The following is a 20709-nucleotide window of genomic DNA, read 5'->3' as shown; positions in this document are numbered from 1 at the left end:
AGCTAAGTAAACACCTATGATAACTGTTTAATAATTCAGTGTTGAAACGGGAGCTTAACAAACATCAGAATTATTAACAAAATGTCACTTAGTGTTGTGGACGGTTTCTGCTGTCTACAGCATCATAGACAGTCATCTACAGTCATCGTTTCAAGTTAAACAACTACCTCGGCACTGTTGGTATCTGCTACTGTTGCCAATCATAATTTTTAGCATTGATGTGTTTTTATTTTGTTTTTCTTTCTTTTAAATTTCTGTTTTGTAATTTAAAAAAAAAAAATCTAATACCTTTAGCCAGGAAAAACCCTGATAGCTCGGTAAAATAAATGACCATATGGCCAAACAAATACCTTTAAGAGCTAGAAACAAATTTGAAGTCAAAATAAATACAATGAAGTTAAATAATTATAGATTTCAATGAAAACTTTAAGTAATAACAGAGAAAAAGTTCATGGAAAATAAAACGATACAATTAACCTACTAAACGCACTAGTGGAAAGTGTAGTGCAAGAAAGCATAAAGTTGTGAAAAATGTCTGTCATACAGATCCTAATTTTAGCAAATATTCACTTCTGAAAATCTGGATGGCGATTTTAAAGAAAAAAAGTAAAAAATTCTTTTCATCCGCTGTTCAAGTTTTTGCTTAAGGTCTAACTTTATTCACTGTAAGTTGAGAGATTTCCTCTCATATTTCTCTTCTAAGGTTTAAGGAGACAAAATAGGAAAACGAATTTCCAATACGTCTCTCTGTCTTTTTTTTTCCTTCCATAGTTGGTGTAATTATACAACTGCATTGGTTTGACTGCTAGTGTTTGATCTCAGACAGTCCAACTTGTAGCAGTTTTATCCACCTCCTCCTGCATCTCTATGTAGCTGGCAGAGCAGTAGGTGGCAGGGTGCACCTTCACCGTTCCCCAAATTCACATCAGGAGTTAGAGACAGGTAGAGGTAGCTTTAGTAGGTGTGCTTTATTGAAGGCTGGGAGCCTTTATGCATCTTCCTCATTGTTCTCTTCATGACCGCCACTGCTATAAACAGCTGGCAGGAGAAAATGCAAACAGCCCGAGATGATGAATCATACTTCTTGTGTCTTCCACGTGGTATCTCCAGCTGCTGCAGCCATGATGTGCAGTTATGTTTCGGGAACTCAGCTCTGTGCTGTCACCTATGAATAAGAAAACACACTTTCAGCATGTTCAAGCAGCGAAGGAAACACACAAACATGGGTTTTATTTCCTTTTCCCACTGTTTTTTGTACTTTAGGTTTAAGGAAATCCTCTGTAAAAAGACACGTTTTTCTTAACCCTTCTGGTTGGGAGTCCTTGCTGACAGCGGGGACATTACTTGACCACTTGGAAGACGTCGAACTTGTAGATTTTAACCTAGGTGGATAGAAATTCACCATTCCTGTGATATCTTTGGTGAAGTCGTAGCCCTCAAGCTTTACAGTCTACCAGGACACAGCATTTGTTTGGGACAGATTCTGAAAATTAAGCGATCGAAAAAACTAGCATATACTGTATTCACATGTACCCTGTTTTTTGTTGTGCAGATGTGTCCTGATACTACTGGTATGTCCATTAGCATGGCTGCTAATGACAACAACTTTCATGTAGAAAGTTGCAGTTTGGACAGCATTCTCAGTAAGAGAAAGATTTTTTTTTTTTTTTTGTTCGTCCATGATTGCCAAGAATTGAGAGAACATTTTTCGAAAGTCAAATGTGGTTGTCCATAACAATTCTATGTGTAATTTGAGAGAAATTGATAAAATCCTGTTTATGTTTGATTTTTTTTCTCCCTTAAATTTTGTATTTGTGCAGGGTTCAACATAAACAGTGGCCGAATCTTTGGAGCCAGTAATCATTAGTTTTTAATGATTCGTTTTTATTACAGTCAGTATTTTCACAATGCTAATGCAAATCAAACCACCCATATGGATTGTTTAAATGTAACGAAAAACTGTTTAGTTTTTTTGTTGTTGTTGTTGTTGTTTTTTAACTGCTTCCATCTACTTTTTACATGGCAGCAGCTTAGTAATTTAAGTAGAAGCTAAAATGGAAGCTGTCTGCTTGCAGGTAAACTGATCTTTGTCCATCCATGGCTGGAGCCTATCTCAGCTACCTTGGGGAGAGAGGCAGGGTACACTATGGACTGGTCGCCAATCTGGCACAGACTTAAAACACTCAAACCAGAGACAGACAACCACTCACAGTCACACTTATGGGCAATTTAGAATCATCAATTAACCTAACCCTTATAACGGCATGTCTTTGGACTGTGGGAGGAAGCTGGAGTACCCACGCAAACACGGGGAGAACATGTGAACTCCACACAGAAAGGCACATGGTAGAATCGAACTCAGGACCTTCCTGGTGTGAAGCAACACTGCTAAACACTGTTGCTGCCTGATAGATCTCTAAATCTGTAAAAATTTCTTGTAAACTTGATGCAGGCTAACAGCTGCCTCTCTTTTAGAGCCCATGATGTAGAATTTTCAAGACTGGTACACATATTTAAAAATTTAATCAACCAATACTTTTTTGCTCAGTTAGATGAAGACAAAACAGATTCCCCTAACGTTTGTTATGTATATTTATTTTTAACTCCTTTACATGTTATTTTAATTTACGTACTAACTGCACTGGAAGTATCAGTCTGCTAATAAATTACGTGTTATTTTTATGCGATACGCTAACAGTATGTAAAGTAATTTTAATTGGCTTTATTTTGGGGGAATTAAAAGTGATCTACCTGCCCCAGTGGGGGAAAACTGTTAACACTGTTATAATTATGTAAGCTTTTGCAAAATTCATGTGGTATGACTGCAGCATGCCTTAGAGATGATCCTAAAAAACTGATCCATGAAGCTAGTTTGTGCATTAGAAGAAGTTCTAAAGAAGGGTAAACCAAAAATAGGAAAAAGGAGTTGGATTGTGTTAAGTCAATAAGATTAACTGCTGATCAAAATAATCATGCTTATGAATTTTGTGTTGTAGATTAGCTCTTGGTGGTTGGTAATTTAAAAAAAAATCACAAGTGTTTGATTGAGGTCAGGCCCATGATTTTACGAGTCTGTATCTTTCCAATTTGAGGGAATAATACAAGAGAGCATGCCTCAAAAAAACAGCATTTATAAAAGCCAAAGATGTCTTCAAATAGCAATGCTGCACTGGGCTCTTACAGAGAAGTATAATTCATTTTTCCCTCCAGTGTGAACCCAACGGTAGAAACGATGTCTTCTCCAGACTTAGGCTTATGTTAAATTAGATTTTAACTCTGCAGCAGAGGTTTCTCCTTTTGCTGTCGTGTCTTTCCAGATAAACTGCGTACGTTTAACTGCCACCTCTTTCTTTTCTTTTTTCTTTCTTTTTTTTTTTCTAACTGTTCTTCCTCTGTGGTAGTGTCACTGGGTTTGGTCTCAGTTATGAGTCAGCAGCACCAGTGGCTGAGAGGAAGCTTTGCATGGAGCTCCATCACTCACAGGCTCTATTCAGCCTGATTACCAGCTTTGACGGGCTTCTCCTACTGTCTGATAGGGAGACGGGGGGGAAGCTGACAAAACTGCTGCAGTTTTTTTTTGTTTTCTTTATATAGACTTGAATGTTGAGGCAAGATTAAAGACCTGTTGTTATGAAAGCGGTGAGGATAAATTAAAGCATTTTCAACAATCAGTTGCTGTGTAAACCTTTGTCTAATATTTAAGTGATTAAGCTACAGACTCCTAGTAAGGATACTAAAGCAAACAAAGTTTGTAAATCTAGTCGATTGCTACGACTGAACCGGTGTACCACATTGGTATTCTTTGTTAAGACCTTGATTATACTTTGCTACAGACATGGACCATTGGAGACTTGACAGCTGAGCTATCATTCCTGTTCCATTTCTTAGAAAGTCGCAGAATAACTCTAGCCTTCCTGCTCAAGTGTCTGAGCTGCAAAGAGGAGTTCATCTTGTCAAGAACAGTTTGTCTATTCATGAATTAAGATTTTTTTGTCTCCCTCTTGGTGAAGTCGTTGATTTGTTATGTGCACATTAAAGCTCTGAAACTTTAAACTTGCTTTCAACATTAAAAGCTACTCTTTGCGGTCTGCCTCCGTCTCATAGCCTAAAGACCCCAAATTGACTACATTCTGTTCTACATCATGTTTGCAGACTGTTCGTGGACTTTGCTTGTATTAAAAGCACACTTCCTGTCATTCTGCATTTTTATTGGTCCACTATATGTGTGTCACATTACGGCAAGCACCAAGGCTCCCCCGGCGGGCATGCTTGCGCTGTTCTTTGACGGGTAACTGTTCTTGCGTGGCACAGTGGTGCTGTTGTCGTGTTGAATGCGAAAGACCTTTAATAAAGTAAGGCACCTTGGTTTTACTATTACTTTTACTCAATATCCTACTCATAGACCAAGAACTCTCTATAATCTATGGTCAACTATAATTCCCGGACTCTTAGTAGTACATTAGGACCAACAATAAAAACATATTTATCAGTTATCAATTTACAATTGCTTTGGTCTCTGAATGATAGCAATAGTCATCATTAATCGTCATCGATTAATCACCAATATATCGTAGTGGTAGTGTCAAGACTGTGCTGCAAACTGGAACCAAGAACATTTGCCTTCAAAGTAAAGGTTGGACCTTTTGAAATATGGTAAAGCATATATTTTCCTAAGAAGGTGAAATGCATTTTTGCAGGTTTTACTAACACTCAGTGGTTTGTTAGCAAATGTTTCTAGACAAATTGTCATCGTCCATGTAAAACACAAACAACCATGGCAGTTTGTTAGCATTCCCTGGGAAATTCTTTTATCACACTCTAATTGTGCTAATTGTGACCATAATTTACAGGGTTAAATTAGTGTTTTATTCAGTATGGCTTGAAATTAGTGACTGAGCACATAAACTCATCAGGAAAATGTTTTCTGAGGTCGCTCTACAGATGCAAGGGGTTTTCTTCCCCAAGACTTCTTTAGGCGGTCCTCTTTGCGGAGTCAGAGAGTTCGCCCCCTAATGCTCATTAAATAGAATGCAGTTGTAAGACAAATCTACATCGGCTTCACTTCTCAGAGCCAGGAGCTACAGATATCTCTTCCAGCTTTTTGGGTCAGGAACCAACTGATATCGACATATCAGAGTGGCCCCACCCTAATTTTAACTGTCCATTGAACCACAAGAAATTATTTAGATATAACTGCGGATTTTTGTTATACGTTGCATGTTCCTGTATCGCCCCAAAATAAATTAGAGTGCATCATGGGGATTAATTTCTTAAATTAGTTCTGAACAATAGGCTTTGTGGCTTAGATATTACCTTTTTACTCTCCCCTCCAAAAAGAGGGAGTATGTAATTGGTTCCGTTTGTCTGTCTGTGTTTTTGTTAGCAGTTTAGTCGCCAGTTTACAAGATATAATTTCCAAATTTTGTGTGATAGTAGATACCAACAACAGCTCAAGCTGATTTAATTTTCATGAAGATCAGGTCAAGGTGACACCAAATTTAAAAAAAAAAAAAAACAGTAAAAACTTTATATTACCCACAATTTCACAACAATATACTAGGCCTTGGGGCACATGAGTACCTGGATTGGGTATTCATTTGACCTTGACCTTCATTGTTAGCACCCAATGTAAAACTTAAACTGGATACAAAAAAAAGTAAAATATTAAAAAAGGAAACCATATCAAGTATAATGTATCATGAACAGGCATGGGGAGGGCTATACAACACACTTTATCTTTTCAATGCAATGCCCTATGACTGAAGCCCTTGCCCTTCGGGGGAGTTGCGCTCTTGATGTGCTTTTGTTACCTAAGAAATCATTTTCTATTAGGGCTGTATGCTTGTTAAATATTTTTGATGTGTAATTTTTTGTTTCTTGTTCTTACAACTCTGTCTTTTCTCTTCTGCCCTCAAAGGAACCATGGGAATACCACTACCCAACTGCATTTGGGAACCAATATGTTGAACATGGTCTGCAACATGTCCGCCTGAGGGGAGCGTGTTCTGGGTGGTGAGAGACAAATGGTGAAAAATTAAAAGTAAGGCGACTCTCCCCTCAACGCACAGCCGATTCCTCACCCCAACCCCCACCCCTCCTCCTTCTCCCCTTCTCGAGTCGGATGGCTCCGAATGACGAGCTGCAGTAATGGAAGTCCACGCGCCGTTCAGCACCGTGGCCATGAAGCAGCTCAAAGGGTAGGGTCTGCCGTGAGCTCGCCTCACCCTACCCACCCTGCACCCCCATCCCCCATCAGCTCCACCTGAGAGCACACTCCCACTCTGAAGTGAATATTCATCGTCCTGAACCCTCCCTCCTACCGCCACCTCGGCCACGGCTTTGGAAGACAAACATGACACGCATTGCGAAGACGCTGGTTGATGTCTGATATATATACCTCTGAGGTGTCGAGCGTAAAACCAGCGGAGCAATGAATGGCGGAAAGGACTGCGAGGCGGGAGATGAGAGGCAGGCCGTCCCTGTCCAGGTCCCCATTGGCTGGCAGCGCAAGACAGAGCATGGCGGAGGGGTCGTGTACATAAGGTAAGAAAATGAGATCAAAACCATTAGAGATTTGAAAGCAAACATGGCTACAGATTAAGGGAAATATATCTGTGAACCACTGCACGTGCTCAGTACATTTAGACTGAAAGCTGTTTAATAAAATGTTTAAACTAATTATGGGCATGAGTGTCATGATAATTTCGGGCTTTTAATGATTTCTTTAAACTGTTCTTTTTCCAGAGTAGAATGATTGTATAGCATATATCTTTAATGACTTCATAAAACAAGTAGTGGGTGCCCAAGTTTGAATTTATTTTGTATTTTCTCTAATCCACACAGGGTCAAAAGTATATATAAATACAGGCTCCAATATATACTTACATATATAGGGGGATTTGGGAAGGCCATTTCAGAAACTTAGCTGTTGATTTGAAGTCATCCTTAATGTTTCTATCCACTTTGTGCAGTGTACCTGTACCGCTGTCAGCAAAACAGGCCCAGAGAATGATGCTACCACCACCATGCTTGATAGTTGGTGCAGTGTTCTTAGGTTTGAAAGCCTCATCTTTTCTCCTCTAACTATAACTCTATATATAAGCTCAAGGCAAAGATATAAGCTTGTCTTGAGACAAAATAAACTTTTATAAAAGAAGTCTATATTGGAGCAGGGGTTTCTTTCTTAATCAGCACGCTCTCTGGTGTTCCAGAGGTTTCCAGTTCATGTCAGGCTTGAACCTTGGTAGTTTCTGGGCTGTTCCTGAAGATCCTAATCAATTTCTTGTCATGTGTGACAGTTTGGGTCTTTTTCCACATCTGAAGAACTTGTACTTACCGTACAATTATCTGATATGATGATCTTCGAGTCTGCATTTATATAGACCTTCTTAACTTGTGTAAATCTACAATTCTCCTTGTTGGATCTTCAGTGAGTTCCTTAGACCAGCGGTCCCAAACCTTTTTTGCATCATGGCCCGGTTTATGTCCAACAATATTTTCACGGACGTTCAAGGTGTCGCGGATAAATACAACAAAATAAAGCCAGTACCGGTACCAAAAAAAGATTTATTCATAAAACATGGGAAAAGACCCAGGGAAACAGAGTTAACGATAAAAACGATAAAAAAATAACGATACAAAACCGATAAAAACCCTGAAAGCCATAAATTTCACACCCGAGCCTCAACTCTCGTGGCATGGTACCAAACGACTCGCGGACCGGTACTGGTCCGTGGCTTGGGGGTTGGGGACCGCTGCCTTAGACTTCCCCCAATGTTCTGAGTATTGGTAAATCCAATGAGGGCTGTTAAACAAATCCTTTCTGTGCTGCAAAGAAACTACCAGTTTTAGTCATTCGTGATCACTAAAAAGAAAAAGCCTTGTCAAGTTGAGACATCATAGAACTTTCACCACCACTTATTAAAAGATTTTGACCCTGTATGTATAGGCTTGAGCCTGTGTGGATTATAAAAAAATTCAAACTTGTTTTGTCCCAAATTACCATGACATTCATATTCTTGATGAGTGTGTGTGGGGCTAAATGGCTGAACGTCTAACCCCTGTTGTCCACCAATCGATTGTCTTTCTTAAATTGCATCATTTTGTTCCAATAAGAGTCAAGGAGAAATGAAAATTGTCGCCACATCTATCAGCTCATTATTACCACTAGTTTGTATCATGACTACAAGTGTGTTCACGAACAACGAAGGTGATTGATGTCATGTATCAAAGGTAAGCGTCAGGTTTTGGTCCCAGTCATTTGAATTCAAAGAGCACCCAGCAGGCTTGTTTACTGTGCACACAGGGTAGAGTTTCTCTAACTGATCGATGAGCAGAAGCATGGCAACTCTTTGATGATGATGGTTGCTGTGTCCAGTTATGGTCACCTGATTTAGTTTCCATTTCACATGAACTAGACACACAAATTTCTCCACTGATCAGCCGACGGACACAGGTAAGCTGCAGACAGTGAAATGACTAACAAAGCGACTGCTCCTCGTCGGTCTCCTCCGATGAGTCGAATCCTTGTAGGCTGTAAGTTGGTGTCCTTCCCGGCACGCGCGCTCACCAACCACAATGAACCGAAGCAGTTGGCTGGTGTCAGGTTTATTTTGGGTGTTGGAAAGAATCCTGTCTGTGACCGTGGCCTGATACTGTCACAGCACACTTGTATTTGCTGATGTTCTTTTACATTTGAAAGCATGCTTTTGCTTCAGGGATGATCCTCACAGTTGATTTTTTTTTCATTCTTTTTCACAGCCACAGTGATTGATGATTCAGTCTTTGGCTGGTTTGTCAACCAGCCACTGTATATGTTTGATAGGAACTACCAGCGGTACATACTGTTCTTCTTTAGAGGTAGTTTCTTTGTGCCAGCCTTCGAGTGCATAGAGACCCCTTTTTATATCTATCTTTGGTTAAAGCTCGTTCTAATGTTTCGTCCAGGGGTGTCAGACTCCTTTTATTATTACATGGGCCACATGCAGGCTAATTTTATCTCAAGCGGCCGTGACTAGTAAGAACATTGCATAATAACCTATATGTCTAAGTTTCTCCTTTCTTTAACAAGTGTAAAGATTAACAGGCATATTAGGACTAGATTAAAAACAATTATCACCCAGAAACCCAATTTGTCCTGTGCATGTGTTCCATCCTTTCACAATAAAAGTCCTTGATTGCGTAGCTTCTGTACACAAAATGGCTCACAGAAGTGTACTGAAGTATTAGATACACTTTGCATAATGTGTGCCTCCAGAACTGCCATAATGCTTCATGTTATAGATTAATCAAGGCGCTGGAGAATTTGGTCCATATTCAGAGATGTTCTTCTGCACATCTGGGTTGTAACAAATAGTTTTTTGAGTTACTGCTACCTTCCTGTGAGCTTGAAGCAGTCTGACCTTTCTCCTCTGACCTCTGACATCAACAAGATATTTTTTAACAGAGAAATGCCGCTCACTGGATAATTTCTCTTTTTTTCTTGAAACTCTAGTGATGGTTTCTGAAATACCCCTAAGGAAAGATGAACGATGAGAAAGTAAATGACAATTATTTTATGTCTTCATGTAAAATGCATATATATTGTTCAGGTCAGGTGTTGTAATACATGTGGATGGAGATTATTCCTCCGCGGTTGATTTCATGCTTACTACTATCCAGAAACAGTTTGAAGGAGCTGCTAACCTGCCTCAGAGAAGGGGAAAAAAATCAAGTTTGTGTCCATCGTGTTTCTTTTCTTCTTCCACATTAACACTAAAGATCAGTGTTCAGGAGCTCCAGTATAAAAATGTTGAATCTTATTTCAAACGGGTGCTTCAGTGAGCTTCCCAGAAGGAGCATTTTTGCTGTGGATCGTTGCCAGCTTCAGCTTCAGCCTCACCTTGTTGTTGTTCTCTGTGTGCAGTCCCAGTGGCTCGGTGCTGTCCAGCTTGGAGCAGGTGAGGACCTACCTGCTGACAGATGGAACCTGCAAATGCGGCCTGGAGTGCCCACTCATCCTCCAAAAGGTATATTTATTTATTTGTTTTCTTTTGGCTCTGATTAAAACACAGTGAGATTTTTACAGCTGCTCCAAACTGAGCTCCGGATGATTCGCTAATTAGAGATTAAGATGGAGGAGCCAATCTGCGACGGAAATTAAAATTCTGTTGTCCACAAATTACGGCTAAACAAGGACCCCTAAATTTAAACTGGTGTGTGGTGTTTGTTTGTGCAGGCTCCTTTCAGAGCTCTAATCGTCAGGCAACTCGAGTGTACAGTGATAACTGCTGTTTCCTTTATTTACAGTAGAGATTTAATGTAACACAATCACGGTTTTCAGTTATTGTTATGCAGAAAGGAAAAACACAAACTATATAAACAAAAATTACATTTATTTATACAAGCTGTCAGTTTTATCCTATTAAACAAAATCACAAGTTAAATCTCATCTTTGGCATTTTTTTTGGCCGTTATTTGACAGTGTAGTATAAACACAATATGGACAGGAAAGCAGGGGGAGTGAGGCTCGGCCAGGGGAGCTATAGCACTGCTACATAGGCCTCTTTTCCACTAGTACCTACTCCACTCGACTCTACGCGGTTTCAGTCGTTTTCCATTACAATTCAGTGCTTTGGGCTGTTAGAGCAACACGGCCAAAAGACCCGGGATGTCATTTGTATGCAACAAAAACAGCACAAAAATGGATGTTGTAGGTATAAAGGTGATGGTATACCTGCTGCTAAACCGAAAGTAAGCATCTCCACTTTGTCGCTGGACCACGGTGTCGGTTTTTGTGCAGCCATTTCTGTCGTTGCTAGGTTTCAAAAATGGCAGTTTTGATTTTTGTAAAGGAGACGCTCTCATCCAGTCATTGCCCGGCCAATCGCTGGCAGTTATCCCCTCAGATGCTTGGAACCCCGACGGAGTAGATGCTTTCAAAAGTACCTTGTACCAGGTACTACCACTTAATGGGAAAACCTCAAAACTGCTCTAGCTGTTTTAGCCAGAGCTTAGTAAAATCACCAGCTCTAAAGTGACAATAAGTGAGATTAAAAATACCCACTAAATAAAAAGTTTAATACCACTAAAAACTAATTACAGAATGCTAAACTTTAAACTCTGCTTGTTTGCAAATACTAACCACTAATAAAACTTGAAAAAGTGGCGCACAAAGTTTGCCTTCAAGGGAAAACTTGTGCTGAGGCCAACAAACTATACAAACCACAGGTGACCATGGTAACCAGCTAGCAACTGAAACCCTCTTTGTGACTGATTTCACCTGGCAACCTTCTGCAACCACTTGGCAACTCGTCTGGGAATGCACATTTTTCCCTAGTGACCGGTGATTGCTAGGTGGTTGGCAACCAGTTTGTAGGCCACTCCCTAGAGTGGACACTCTCCTCTTATTTTGAAAGTTCACTTGCTGCTAAACCATTAGCATCCAGTCTTTCCAGTTTTCCTTACTGATAATTAGGGCTGGGTATCGTCACTGATTTCTAGAATCGATTCGTTTCCGATTCACAAGGTCCCGAATCGATTCGATCCACGATTCGATTCACTTCGATTCGATTCGATTCGATTCACTTCGATTCGATTCGATTCACTTCGATTCGATTTAAATCTGAGAAATGTTGACAGTCAGAAATATTATAATTCAGATCAGTACATTTACATATTTTTGTATCTATAAAAAGGAAGCTGACACATGCAAGACTTTATCAAAGGTGTGAGCGTCACAGCAGATGTCTTTGTGTCAAAGTAGCTGAAGATAAAACACAGAAAAACATGAAGGTGGTTTTCCTGGCCTGGGATTTTATAAAAATATGTATCTGCAGTACATCAAAAACGAAGGAAAACCATTAATCAACATATGAACGTTACCTCTGACGTTACAGCAGTTTTATTAGAGACACGGCTAAGCGTTTTGCATTTTGCATAATTTTAAAAAGTTTAAATTTGTTCAGTATTGAACGGCAGAAATTAGTTTTCTTTTCGGAAGTATGTAAAACGAAAAAAAGGAAAAAACAGCGGCGGACAGCGCTGTAAACAACGGTAGACTTGTGCGTAGCAAGCAAGCGAATAATGCAGAAAACAGATTTTTAGACGGGAAACTGTTCTTGAAGTACAGAGAGAGAGAGAGAGCTGTGCATGAAGTGTGATTTTTATTGTGGTGGAAGCAAAACAGTAAAAGTCAGAGTGAATTCATGACGATGTTTATGTGAAGCGTAGTTTGGATCTTCTTTTGCTGCTGGTTCGGTCAATATTGTTTGGAGAGAGATAAAATTAACAGCTTTAGAATCAGCGCAAAAAGGACGTGAACACAAAGCGCGGACCATGAAACATCAGAATCAGCGAGCTGTCGCTTTCAGCCCCGACCGTGTCCGTGCAGTTGTTGTGCCAAAAAGTGATTGTCTGCCAGAAAGTGATTGCCGTCCGCGGGAGCGCGCGCAGCCGCTTAAAGCTGCAGCGCCTGTCGGGTGAGAAAGGCGACATCTCACTGATTCTGATCCGCGCTGTGTTTACGTCCTTGTGCAGAATCCGTGTACCTGCTCTCATTTACTGTTTTGGCTGTTTGGTAGTTGTTGAAATTTTGTGAGGTTTCACCTGAGATTCTGGCGTTTCGGGCAAAATAAATTTATATTAAAAAATCGATTCAGGATTTTAATGAATCGATTTCACGTTATCCAAGCCAGAATCGATTTTAATCGATGAATCGATTATTAAAACCCACCCCTACTGATAATGCCGATTAGGTGGTTGTTTTGGTGGTCCCCAAGCCACCAAGAGTCCCCTGCACTGGGCTCAAAATGGAAGAATTGGGAGTCTACGGGATGAGAAACTCCAAAAATCAACTACTTTGTTATTTATGGCCAGAAAAGTTTCTACTTTAGAGTCTTCTAGTTTCCTTTTAGGACCACTACCACTATTGTCTGCTCTGACAGCTTTGAATGGTGGTTCTGAATAGGGCTGTTCGATATAACGATATGTATCGGATGACGATATAAAAAGGTCTATCGTTTCATTTTACGCTATCGTTTGTTTCGTGGTGTCGCAAAATAAACGTTTATGGCAATATTTTTTTGTCGTTTTGATGGTCACTGTAGTGGCTATATTTTTCTTAAAGTTCTCTCTTTCTCTTATATTTAATATAACCACAATACGGACGGACAAGCGCCTGTTTTTATGCGTTGTCGTTAGCAACAACAACGGTAAAACCATCGCGTGTCCGCTTGTTTATTTTCCACATAAACCTTTCATAATAAAGCTCAAGATCCTGTTGAGACTTTTCAAAATAAACTGAATCACGTGAAAGATGCAGAGTATTTATGGATGAGAAGCAAAAAAGAGCCGTCAGGTGCTAAAAAATAAATCTTAGACTCAAACGTTAGAACAGGCTTTTCCCCGTAGCACACCGTGTAATAAATACTCACAAAGAAAGCGGCGGCCGTTACAACTTGTGTCTAAAAATGTATAGTTTCATGCATCGGTTAAAACACTCAACTCCAGGTACACGACGCCCAGCTGGAAACACTTCACGCAAGTCGAGCTGCCCGAGATTCACAGAATTTACAGAAAATGTTACATTTTTGTGATTTATATCATTATCGGGACGATAGATGTCTTATATCGGGATATGAGATTTTGGTCATATCGCACAGCCCTAGTTCTGAAGTTTTATTCTTCACAGAGTCCAGAGACTCAAATCAGTGTGGCTTAGAGTGAATTGCAGGAGTGAAATTATAAAAGAGTATACAGGAAAAGCTCTCCTGCAGCATAATCCTCTCCTATTTCATACTCAGGATGTATGAAATGAACCCAGGCTGACCCGCTGATCTCTGTAGGACCAAACTACAAATGTTGGGGTTATGTGAGGCGTCACATTACACGGGGTAATCTGACCGATTATCCTTCCTGATGCTAAATTTGTCCCCAACACTCCACGCCATTATCTGAATGATTTTGTAGCTGCACGTCTTCCCTTATGAGCGCCTCCTCCCTGCTGTCTTCTTAGTATCTGAAAGTGAAGATACAAATATTATTTAAGACTCATTTTCTGGTCTTAAACATAAGTGCACTTTTACATTTTAACCGTCTTAAGATGTGGGATATCACATATCGCATATCACAAGGTGCTCGGGAGAGCCTCTGCCTCCATGTTTATCTGCGATTTAGTCTATGTACATCACAGCCTGTGCTGTTAAGATAGCCCCAAGAGATGATGAGCGTGAGGAAAATACAGTGTGCTGCCAGACCTGGATGTGATTTACATAATATTCAGGGGTGGTCACGTGGCTCGGGGAAGCAGCTTCCTGGCCTCAAAACTGATCCTCACCATCCTTATTCTGGGCCCATAGCATGCTTTCTTTTCTTTCTTTTTTTCTTTTCCCTTTTTTTGTAGGGGGCTCTGATTAGTTGCAAAGCGTGATAATAAGCTTACTGTTATCTGTGAATCCATGATCACGGGAAATCGCAGTTTTCTCTTGAATGAATTGCAGTTGCTCTAGAAGCCCACGGGTGACTGGATGGATGGGTGGATATCTTTGTTTTTGTGTGCACTGATCTAAGAGGACTGTTTAAACAGGGTTTTTCATGCGTACTGATTTTGGACAGGTATGTCAAGGAAAAATACTGTTTGATATTCACTGGAATTTCTTGGACGATTCCTTGAAGATCCTCCACAGCCACTCTCGGATGACTGGGCATTGTTGTGACACACTGGCTTTACCTGAGGCCTGCACTCTGAAGCAGGATTTGGGACGTAGTGAGGAAACCTCAGTGTTAGGAAGACGAAGGTTTACTTCTCATCACTATAGTAACCTATGCTGGAGAATTAAGCTGCTCCTTAGCAAGCTTTGTTTAAGATTTGACATTAATGGGTATGAAATCAGCTTGCACTCACCAATAATTTCTCTGGAAAATGATGTCATCATTCCAAGAAGATCCCTCTGGTCAAACAAGGGCAGTTGTTGACCTTTTATCAGTGTTGCGAATAGCCTCAAACACCAGCATTTGCAGTTCACATTTTTTTTTTAAAAAGAAGAAAAGGTTTAGAAATATTAACCTTTAGTGTAATGAAAATAACTGTGTTTCGTGCTACAATCAGACTAAGGAAAACAGTGATTGCAGACCTGCAGTATGAACAAAATTATAGCAGCCATAGGTGTTCAACACCCTTTCTTTTATACAGTGATACAATCGGAATACAACCAGTTACATTTAGTCTGCACTGGTTTTTGCAGACTGACTCAGATTGATTATAGTATTTAGACTTCTGCTGGAAATGTACGTCCTAACTTACGACGTAACTGAAAACCCCTTTTAATCCTACGCCGTAACCTGAGTCGCACCTCCCAAGAAATGAGTTGGATTGAAGCAGCCCACAACTACTGTGATCAACCTGTTCTGCACCGTTAGCTCCTTCTGTGCATTTCCAGCTACAGTTTTTCATTCATCAGTGACACAAACAGTCATCACCTCAGTTTAAAGAATAATAATCACAGTGTAGCTATGGAGTTCCTACTGGGAGATTGCTGAAATTACTGAAATGGACATGAGAAATTTTATGAAGAAGTTAAAAAAAAAACAAAAAAAACAACCTGGCTCTGCAAAGACTCCCTGCAGAAGTGAAACTCAGGCATATGTTGGCAATCGGCCTGTGTTTATAAATTACATGGAAGTTGTTTGCAAACCTTCAGCAATCTGAGGGTGATTGCAGTCAATCTGAGTTGGACTGTGATTGTTTGGAGACAGGTTGACTTCCCACTCAGCGACCTGTATAGTGACCTTGAGATTGAAAGTGGTTGCCCAGAGGTTGCATGCTCAACTCCTGGATGACAAGTTAGCTCTTTTACTAGTCACGAGAAGACTGCTTACTCTGATGTGACTGGGACCTTAATGATAGAGGTCCTGGTTGACATGTGCTGTCAGGTTTTTTTCCTGGATACAAATAGGCTAAACTTTATTATTGCAGCAGCAGGTTTTTAGTCTTACTGACCAAAGCACTTAAAGCTCTCTCACATTCACACGGTGCTTTTAATGCGCTTCACTCTCACTCGCAGTCTGCTGAGCTGTCTGCAGCAGCTGTGCTGGTTTCAGTCTACTTTATGTTGTTCTAATATCAGTTTTATCTTCCTTTGTAAAACCTGTTGTTATGCTGCCAGTGCACTTCTCTGTTTTTCTCATTGGGGAGGTGCTGCTAACATCACCTCTTTCATGTGAACACACTCGTAGCTGAGATTGATAAACTGTGGGTTAACTTATCAAGTTGATAACAACCTTTGTGTGACTGCTTGACCCGATTGATGATGTGTTGGTAAATAAAGATGGATATGAAAAAGACATCCTGGGTATGGTGAATTTGATTAACAGTGTATATGATATATATGTATATATGACAGAAAATGAGGAATAAAACCAATAAAATGGCTAACAATAAAGGCCACTGCATGACAGTGCAGAAACAGGGTGCAAAACGTAAATTAATTAAGCAAAAAGATTGTGAGTAAATGAGCAAAACGTTGACCAAGTCAGTTCAGTGACTTCTAACCACTTTTATTTCTCTCCTCAGGTGTTCAACTTCGACCCCGGGGCAGCTGTCAAACAGAGGACAGCGGAGGATGTGAAAGCAGACGAAGATGTCACCAAACTCTGCATTCACAAGAGGAAGCTGCTGGCTGTGGCCACACTGCACAAGAGCATGGAGACGCACCCGCCTCTGACACTGACCAGTTCAGGAGGAGGTACGAGTATACGTTACAGCTCTGAAACCATTTGCCAGGACACTTGGAAGTTAGCTCCTATAAATCCAAATGAAAGAGGACAGTGTTGATGTAATTTATGTCATAGTTTCAGGAAATATCAGTGAGTTTGTTAAGTAATTTCTCCATTGTAGAAGTTCAAAATTCTAGCTGACCTTATACACAATAAGCAAATGAAATATTTGGAGGTTTTCAGGCCTTTCACGTTGCCTCGGTGATATTCTGTCAAATCCACTCACTTTTATTTGGACTTGAGGATGAAGACAATCATAAATACTTAAAATTACTGTCTATTCATATATAAATCATACTTTAAGATGTATAAAACAGAGAAAAAGAAAAGAGAGGGAGATGCAGAGAGAAATTTATTGACACAAACTTGGAAGTAATAGATATAGAGTAATATGAAAATAATCAAGAAATCACCTATCTGTTTTGTGTCTGCTAATGGTCAATCCACCTTTACAGTTGTACTACTGAAAGTGTGATCGCATCAGTTACATGCAAGATTAAAAAGGTGTGTGTTTAAGAGCTTTTTAGATTATTCTCAGTTTGTATTATTAGGGAGTCCAGCATAGCGAGCACCATAATAATCCGGTTCATGTGAAATGAATGCACAAGTTTTTCGTAATCACGTTGAGTTAGGAATTGTCTTATTTTTAGCGATATTTCGAAGAAGGACGAAGGCTCTCTTAGTAAATAACTTGCCAGCCTATTAAAGTCCTACATTTTGAGTTAAACTATGCATGGAGGTGAATAATAGTTACTTTCTTCTTCTGACTAATGTTTTCTCCAAGCTGCTGGTCCTGGTTTAACTCGGACTTTCCTTTTCTTTCTTTCTTTTCTCTTTAAGGTACATCGTCTGTGGTTGCTGTGCATTCCACAACTCAACGAGCAATAAGGACTAAACCCCACGATGGCGTGCCCAACTCTGTTGCCCCTGACTGTAAGAACCCTTTCAAGGTGATGATGGCAGGTGGACAGCATCAGCAGCAGCAGAGGCTGTATCCACCCCAGGAGTTGGGTGGGGCCCAGCAGCCAGAGCATTACCCTGGGTACCCCAGGCTGCAGAGGCTGGGCAGCGGGGAGCCAGGCCCTAAATCCCCTTACCGGTCTGGGTATGGAGGCATGTTGAGCCCACCTCCATCTGGTGCTAAGCTTTATGGAGATGGCTCACAGTCTCCCAGTGCAGAAACTCTGGTCAGCCCTGAGGGCTTTACAAGGACCAATCCTTGTGGGTTTCCAGGAGGCGGTAGCCCTGGCTCAGCCTCTATCCACGGAAACACTAGGACACCTCTTTCCCCGCCTAGTGTGATGCTTCACGGCTCCCCTGCGGGCCAGCCATCGTGTGCCATGACAGGAAGGACTAGCACGCCCCTCTCCCCAACGGCCACTGCCAAAAGCCCTGTCATTAACATGAACATGCCGCGGGGGAACTTCCCCCCTGGTATGGATATGCCCCGTGCAACATTTCACCATAAAACACAGCCCCCTGTGCACCCTGTACCGCCCCCTCCATCCATACCGCCATCCTGTGCCCTCCAGAAAAGGCAGTTAACGTCTGAAAAGGACCCCTTAGGCATCCTGGGCCCCATCCCCAACAAACCAGTCAGCCAGACCCCCACCAATGCCCCAACACCCTCCAACTTCCAGCCTAACATCCACTCTCAGGTACCAGTGATGAATGTAAACATACCCCCTCCCGCCATTGTTCCCTTGCCAAGCAACTTACCGTTACCCACAGTGAAGCCTGGGCCTGTGGGTCATGGTGGCCATGTTCAAAGGACTCAACAGGGTGGTCCGGCTTCCTCCATGTCTCCCTCCCCCGTCACCTCACCTGTCCACATGGCTGGGCCCGCGCTTGGGAGAATAGAGGCCTCCCCTCATCGCTCTCGTTCATCCTCCACCTCCTCTGACCACGGGAACTTTGTGATGCCCTCAGGACACCAGGCCCCGTGTGGCACCATAAAGGTTCCTCCTCGTTCCCCTCGATCAGCTATGGGGTCTCCCAGGCCCGCCATGCCCTCCAGCCCCTCCACCAACAAAACCGATGCACTCCATCAGTACAAAGACTCCCAGCTGCTGCCCGGTATGGCAAATTCAATTGGCGCCCAGCAGCACGGCAACCCCATGTACTCTCCAACCTCTTCCTCCTCGTCATCTTCTCTGGCCACGCCCAGTGCTTCCCAGAAGGGTCACCCGGGACTCCTGGGGATGCCCCTCAACCAGATCCTCAACCAACAGAATGCCGCTTCCTTCCCTGCCAGCAGCCTCCTGTCAGCCGCAGCCAAAGCACAGCTAGCAAATCAAAACAAACTCAGCGCTGCTGGCAACAGCACTACTGGCATGGCTGCTGGTGGTGTTGGTATGTCAGGCATGGGGGCAGGTGGCGGAGGTAATGGAGGGGCTGGAGGGCATCCTGGCCCCGTGAGTGGCCCTCGAGGCATGGAAGGACACAGCACTTTAAATCCCATGCTCCCGCCAAACTCCACCATGCTGCTCAACACTCCTGAGGGCCAGAGCGGCCGGGCAGCTCTCAGAGACAAGCTCATGGCCCAGCAGAGGGATCCCATGCGCAAACGGAAGCAATCATCCGGGAGCGGAGCCGTAAATCACGACAACAACATGGTGTATAGCATGCTCAGCAAGCCAGGCATGGGAGGACACCACATGTCGGGCCCCAGTGCCACTGAGCAGCTACGAAAAGTGGGCCGACTTGGAAACCTTCATCCGAACACCTCCATGGCCCAGCTCCTTCAGTCCATGAGCAGTCAGAGTTCCCACAACCTGGCAGGCAGTGGTCATCGTCCAGGCCTAAATCCCGGACCGGCATCCGGCGCTTCAGGAGTCGCACCGCTACACTACAACGACAGCACGGGCATGGTCCCCGGTGGCACTCAGCAGAACCTCCTTGTCCAGCAGAGGCTGCGGGGTCCAGGGGAAACCCTGCAGCACTGCCAGAACATGGACACTTCTGGGGGCCACCTGGGCCCACGTCCAGGCCAGTTCCCGGACATGATGGCTCAGATGCAGGCGTCCTCCATGAGTAACTGTGGGCCTATGGGGCCAGGTGGTACACTGGTAGGACCTGACGGTATGGCGCTGGGGCGCCCAAACACTAACCCCCCACCACTATCGCACCCTGGCCCCCACCCCTCACAGCTTCATAGTATGGGACGGACTAACATGGTGATTCCACACGGAGGTGGTGATGGAAGCTGTACCCAGAGTGTCTCCGAGACAGGTGAGATGAGATTAAACCTACTACTAGCTGTATGACAGGTAGAAACAGGAGGAAGGTATGGAAAATGCTGAACATCAATAATCTTAATGTTTATTCAGGATTCATTACAACCTGTCACATTGTTCAAAACCTCCATCTAGGTAACACCATCTCTATCAAGGTATGCTTTTACGCAATCTCAAACTGTAAGGGAAGACATTACTAGAGTGTCATTTACTGCCATGTATGTTGAATACTTGAAAGAAGTGAAATCTTTATCATTCAGAAGGGATGCGTTTAATCTCCATTGTTTCTTTGTGGCCTATGTTCCAGAGAAGTACTAGTGGGGAATGGGGCTCATAGTGAATTACATGCAGACAGCTTAATATTGCCATGACAATTTATACTCAATGGTTACGATAAAGCCATTTTAACCATCGTACGTAGAAAAACTTGCGATACATAGAGTATATTCAGTATATCGCCCATCCCTAATTGGGAGTATTTCAACATTTTTAATTCTATATAACTCTACCTGTGAGATGAAAAATAAGTCTATTCTGGTGTAGGAACACTGTCTACTTGGGTAAAATGTGAAACTCCTTCTTTTAGAACTTCTTTTAGAAACTTAGACCTTCAGACATCCACCAGGCCTGCCTCTGTAGCTTAATATTCAAGCATATTCTACTTTTCTGTAATAAGGGAGCCCTAGAGGTTGGTTACATCACACAATTAAAATCTTCCATC

General features: G+C 42.1%; 1 protein-coding gene across 3 annotated transcripts in view; it reads left to right on the top strand.

Moving 5' to 3' along the window:
* Positions 1-20709, top strand: part of LOC116316408 (methyl-CpG-binding domain protein 5) — a 45963-nt gene that overhangs the window by 8153 nt on the left and 17101 nt on the right. For all 3 annotated transcript variants that reach the window (XM_039606682.1, XM_031734966.2, XM_039606681.1), the window contains exons 2-5: positions 5918-6543; positions 9905-10007; positions 16550-16721; positions 17593-19983. In XM_039606682.1, the coding sequence (XP_039462616.1) occupies positions 6431-6543; positions 9905-10007; positions 16550-16721; positions 17593-19983 (2779 nt within the window). In that variant the 5' untranslated portion in view covers positions 5918-6430. The remainder of the gene's footprint in view (positions 1-5917; positions 6544-9904; positions 10008-16549; positions 16722-17592; positions 19984-20709) is intronic.

Source organism: Oreochromis aureus, linkage group 23 (genome assembly GCF_013358895.1).
Source record: "Oreochromis aureus strain Israel breed Guangdong linkage group 23, ZZ_aureus, whole genome shotgun sequence".
NCBI lineage: Eukaryota > Metazoa > Chordata > Actinopteri > Cichliformes > Cichlidae > Oreochromis > Oreochromis aureus.
Note: the sequence above shows the minus strand (reverse complement) of the source record. Positions and strands in the feature narration are given on the sequence as shown.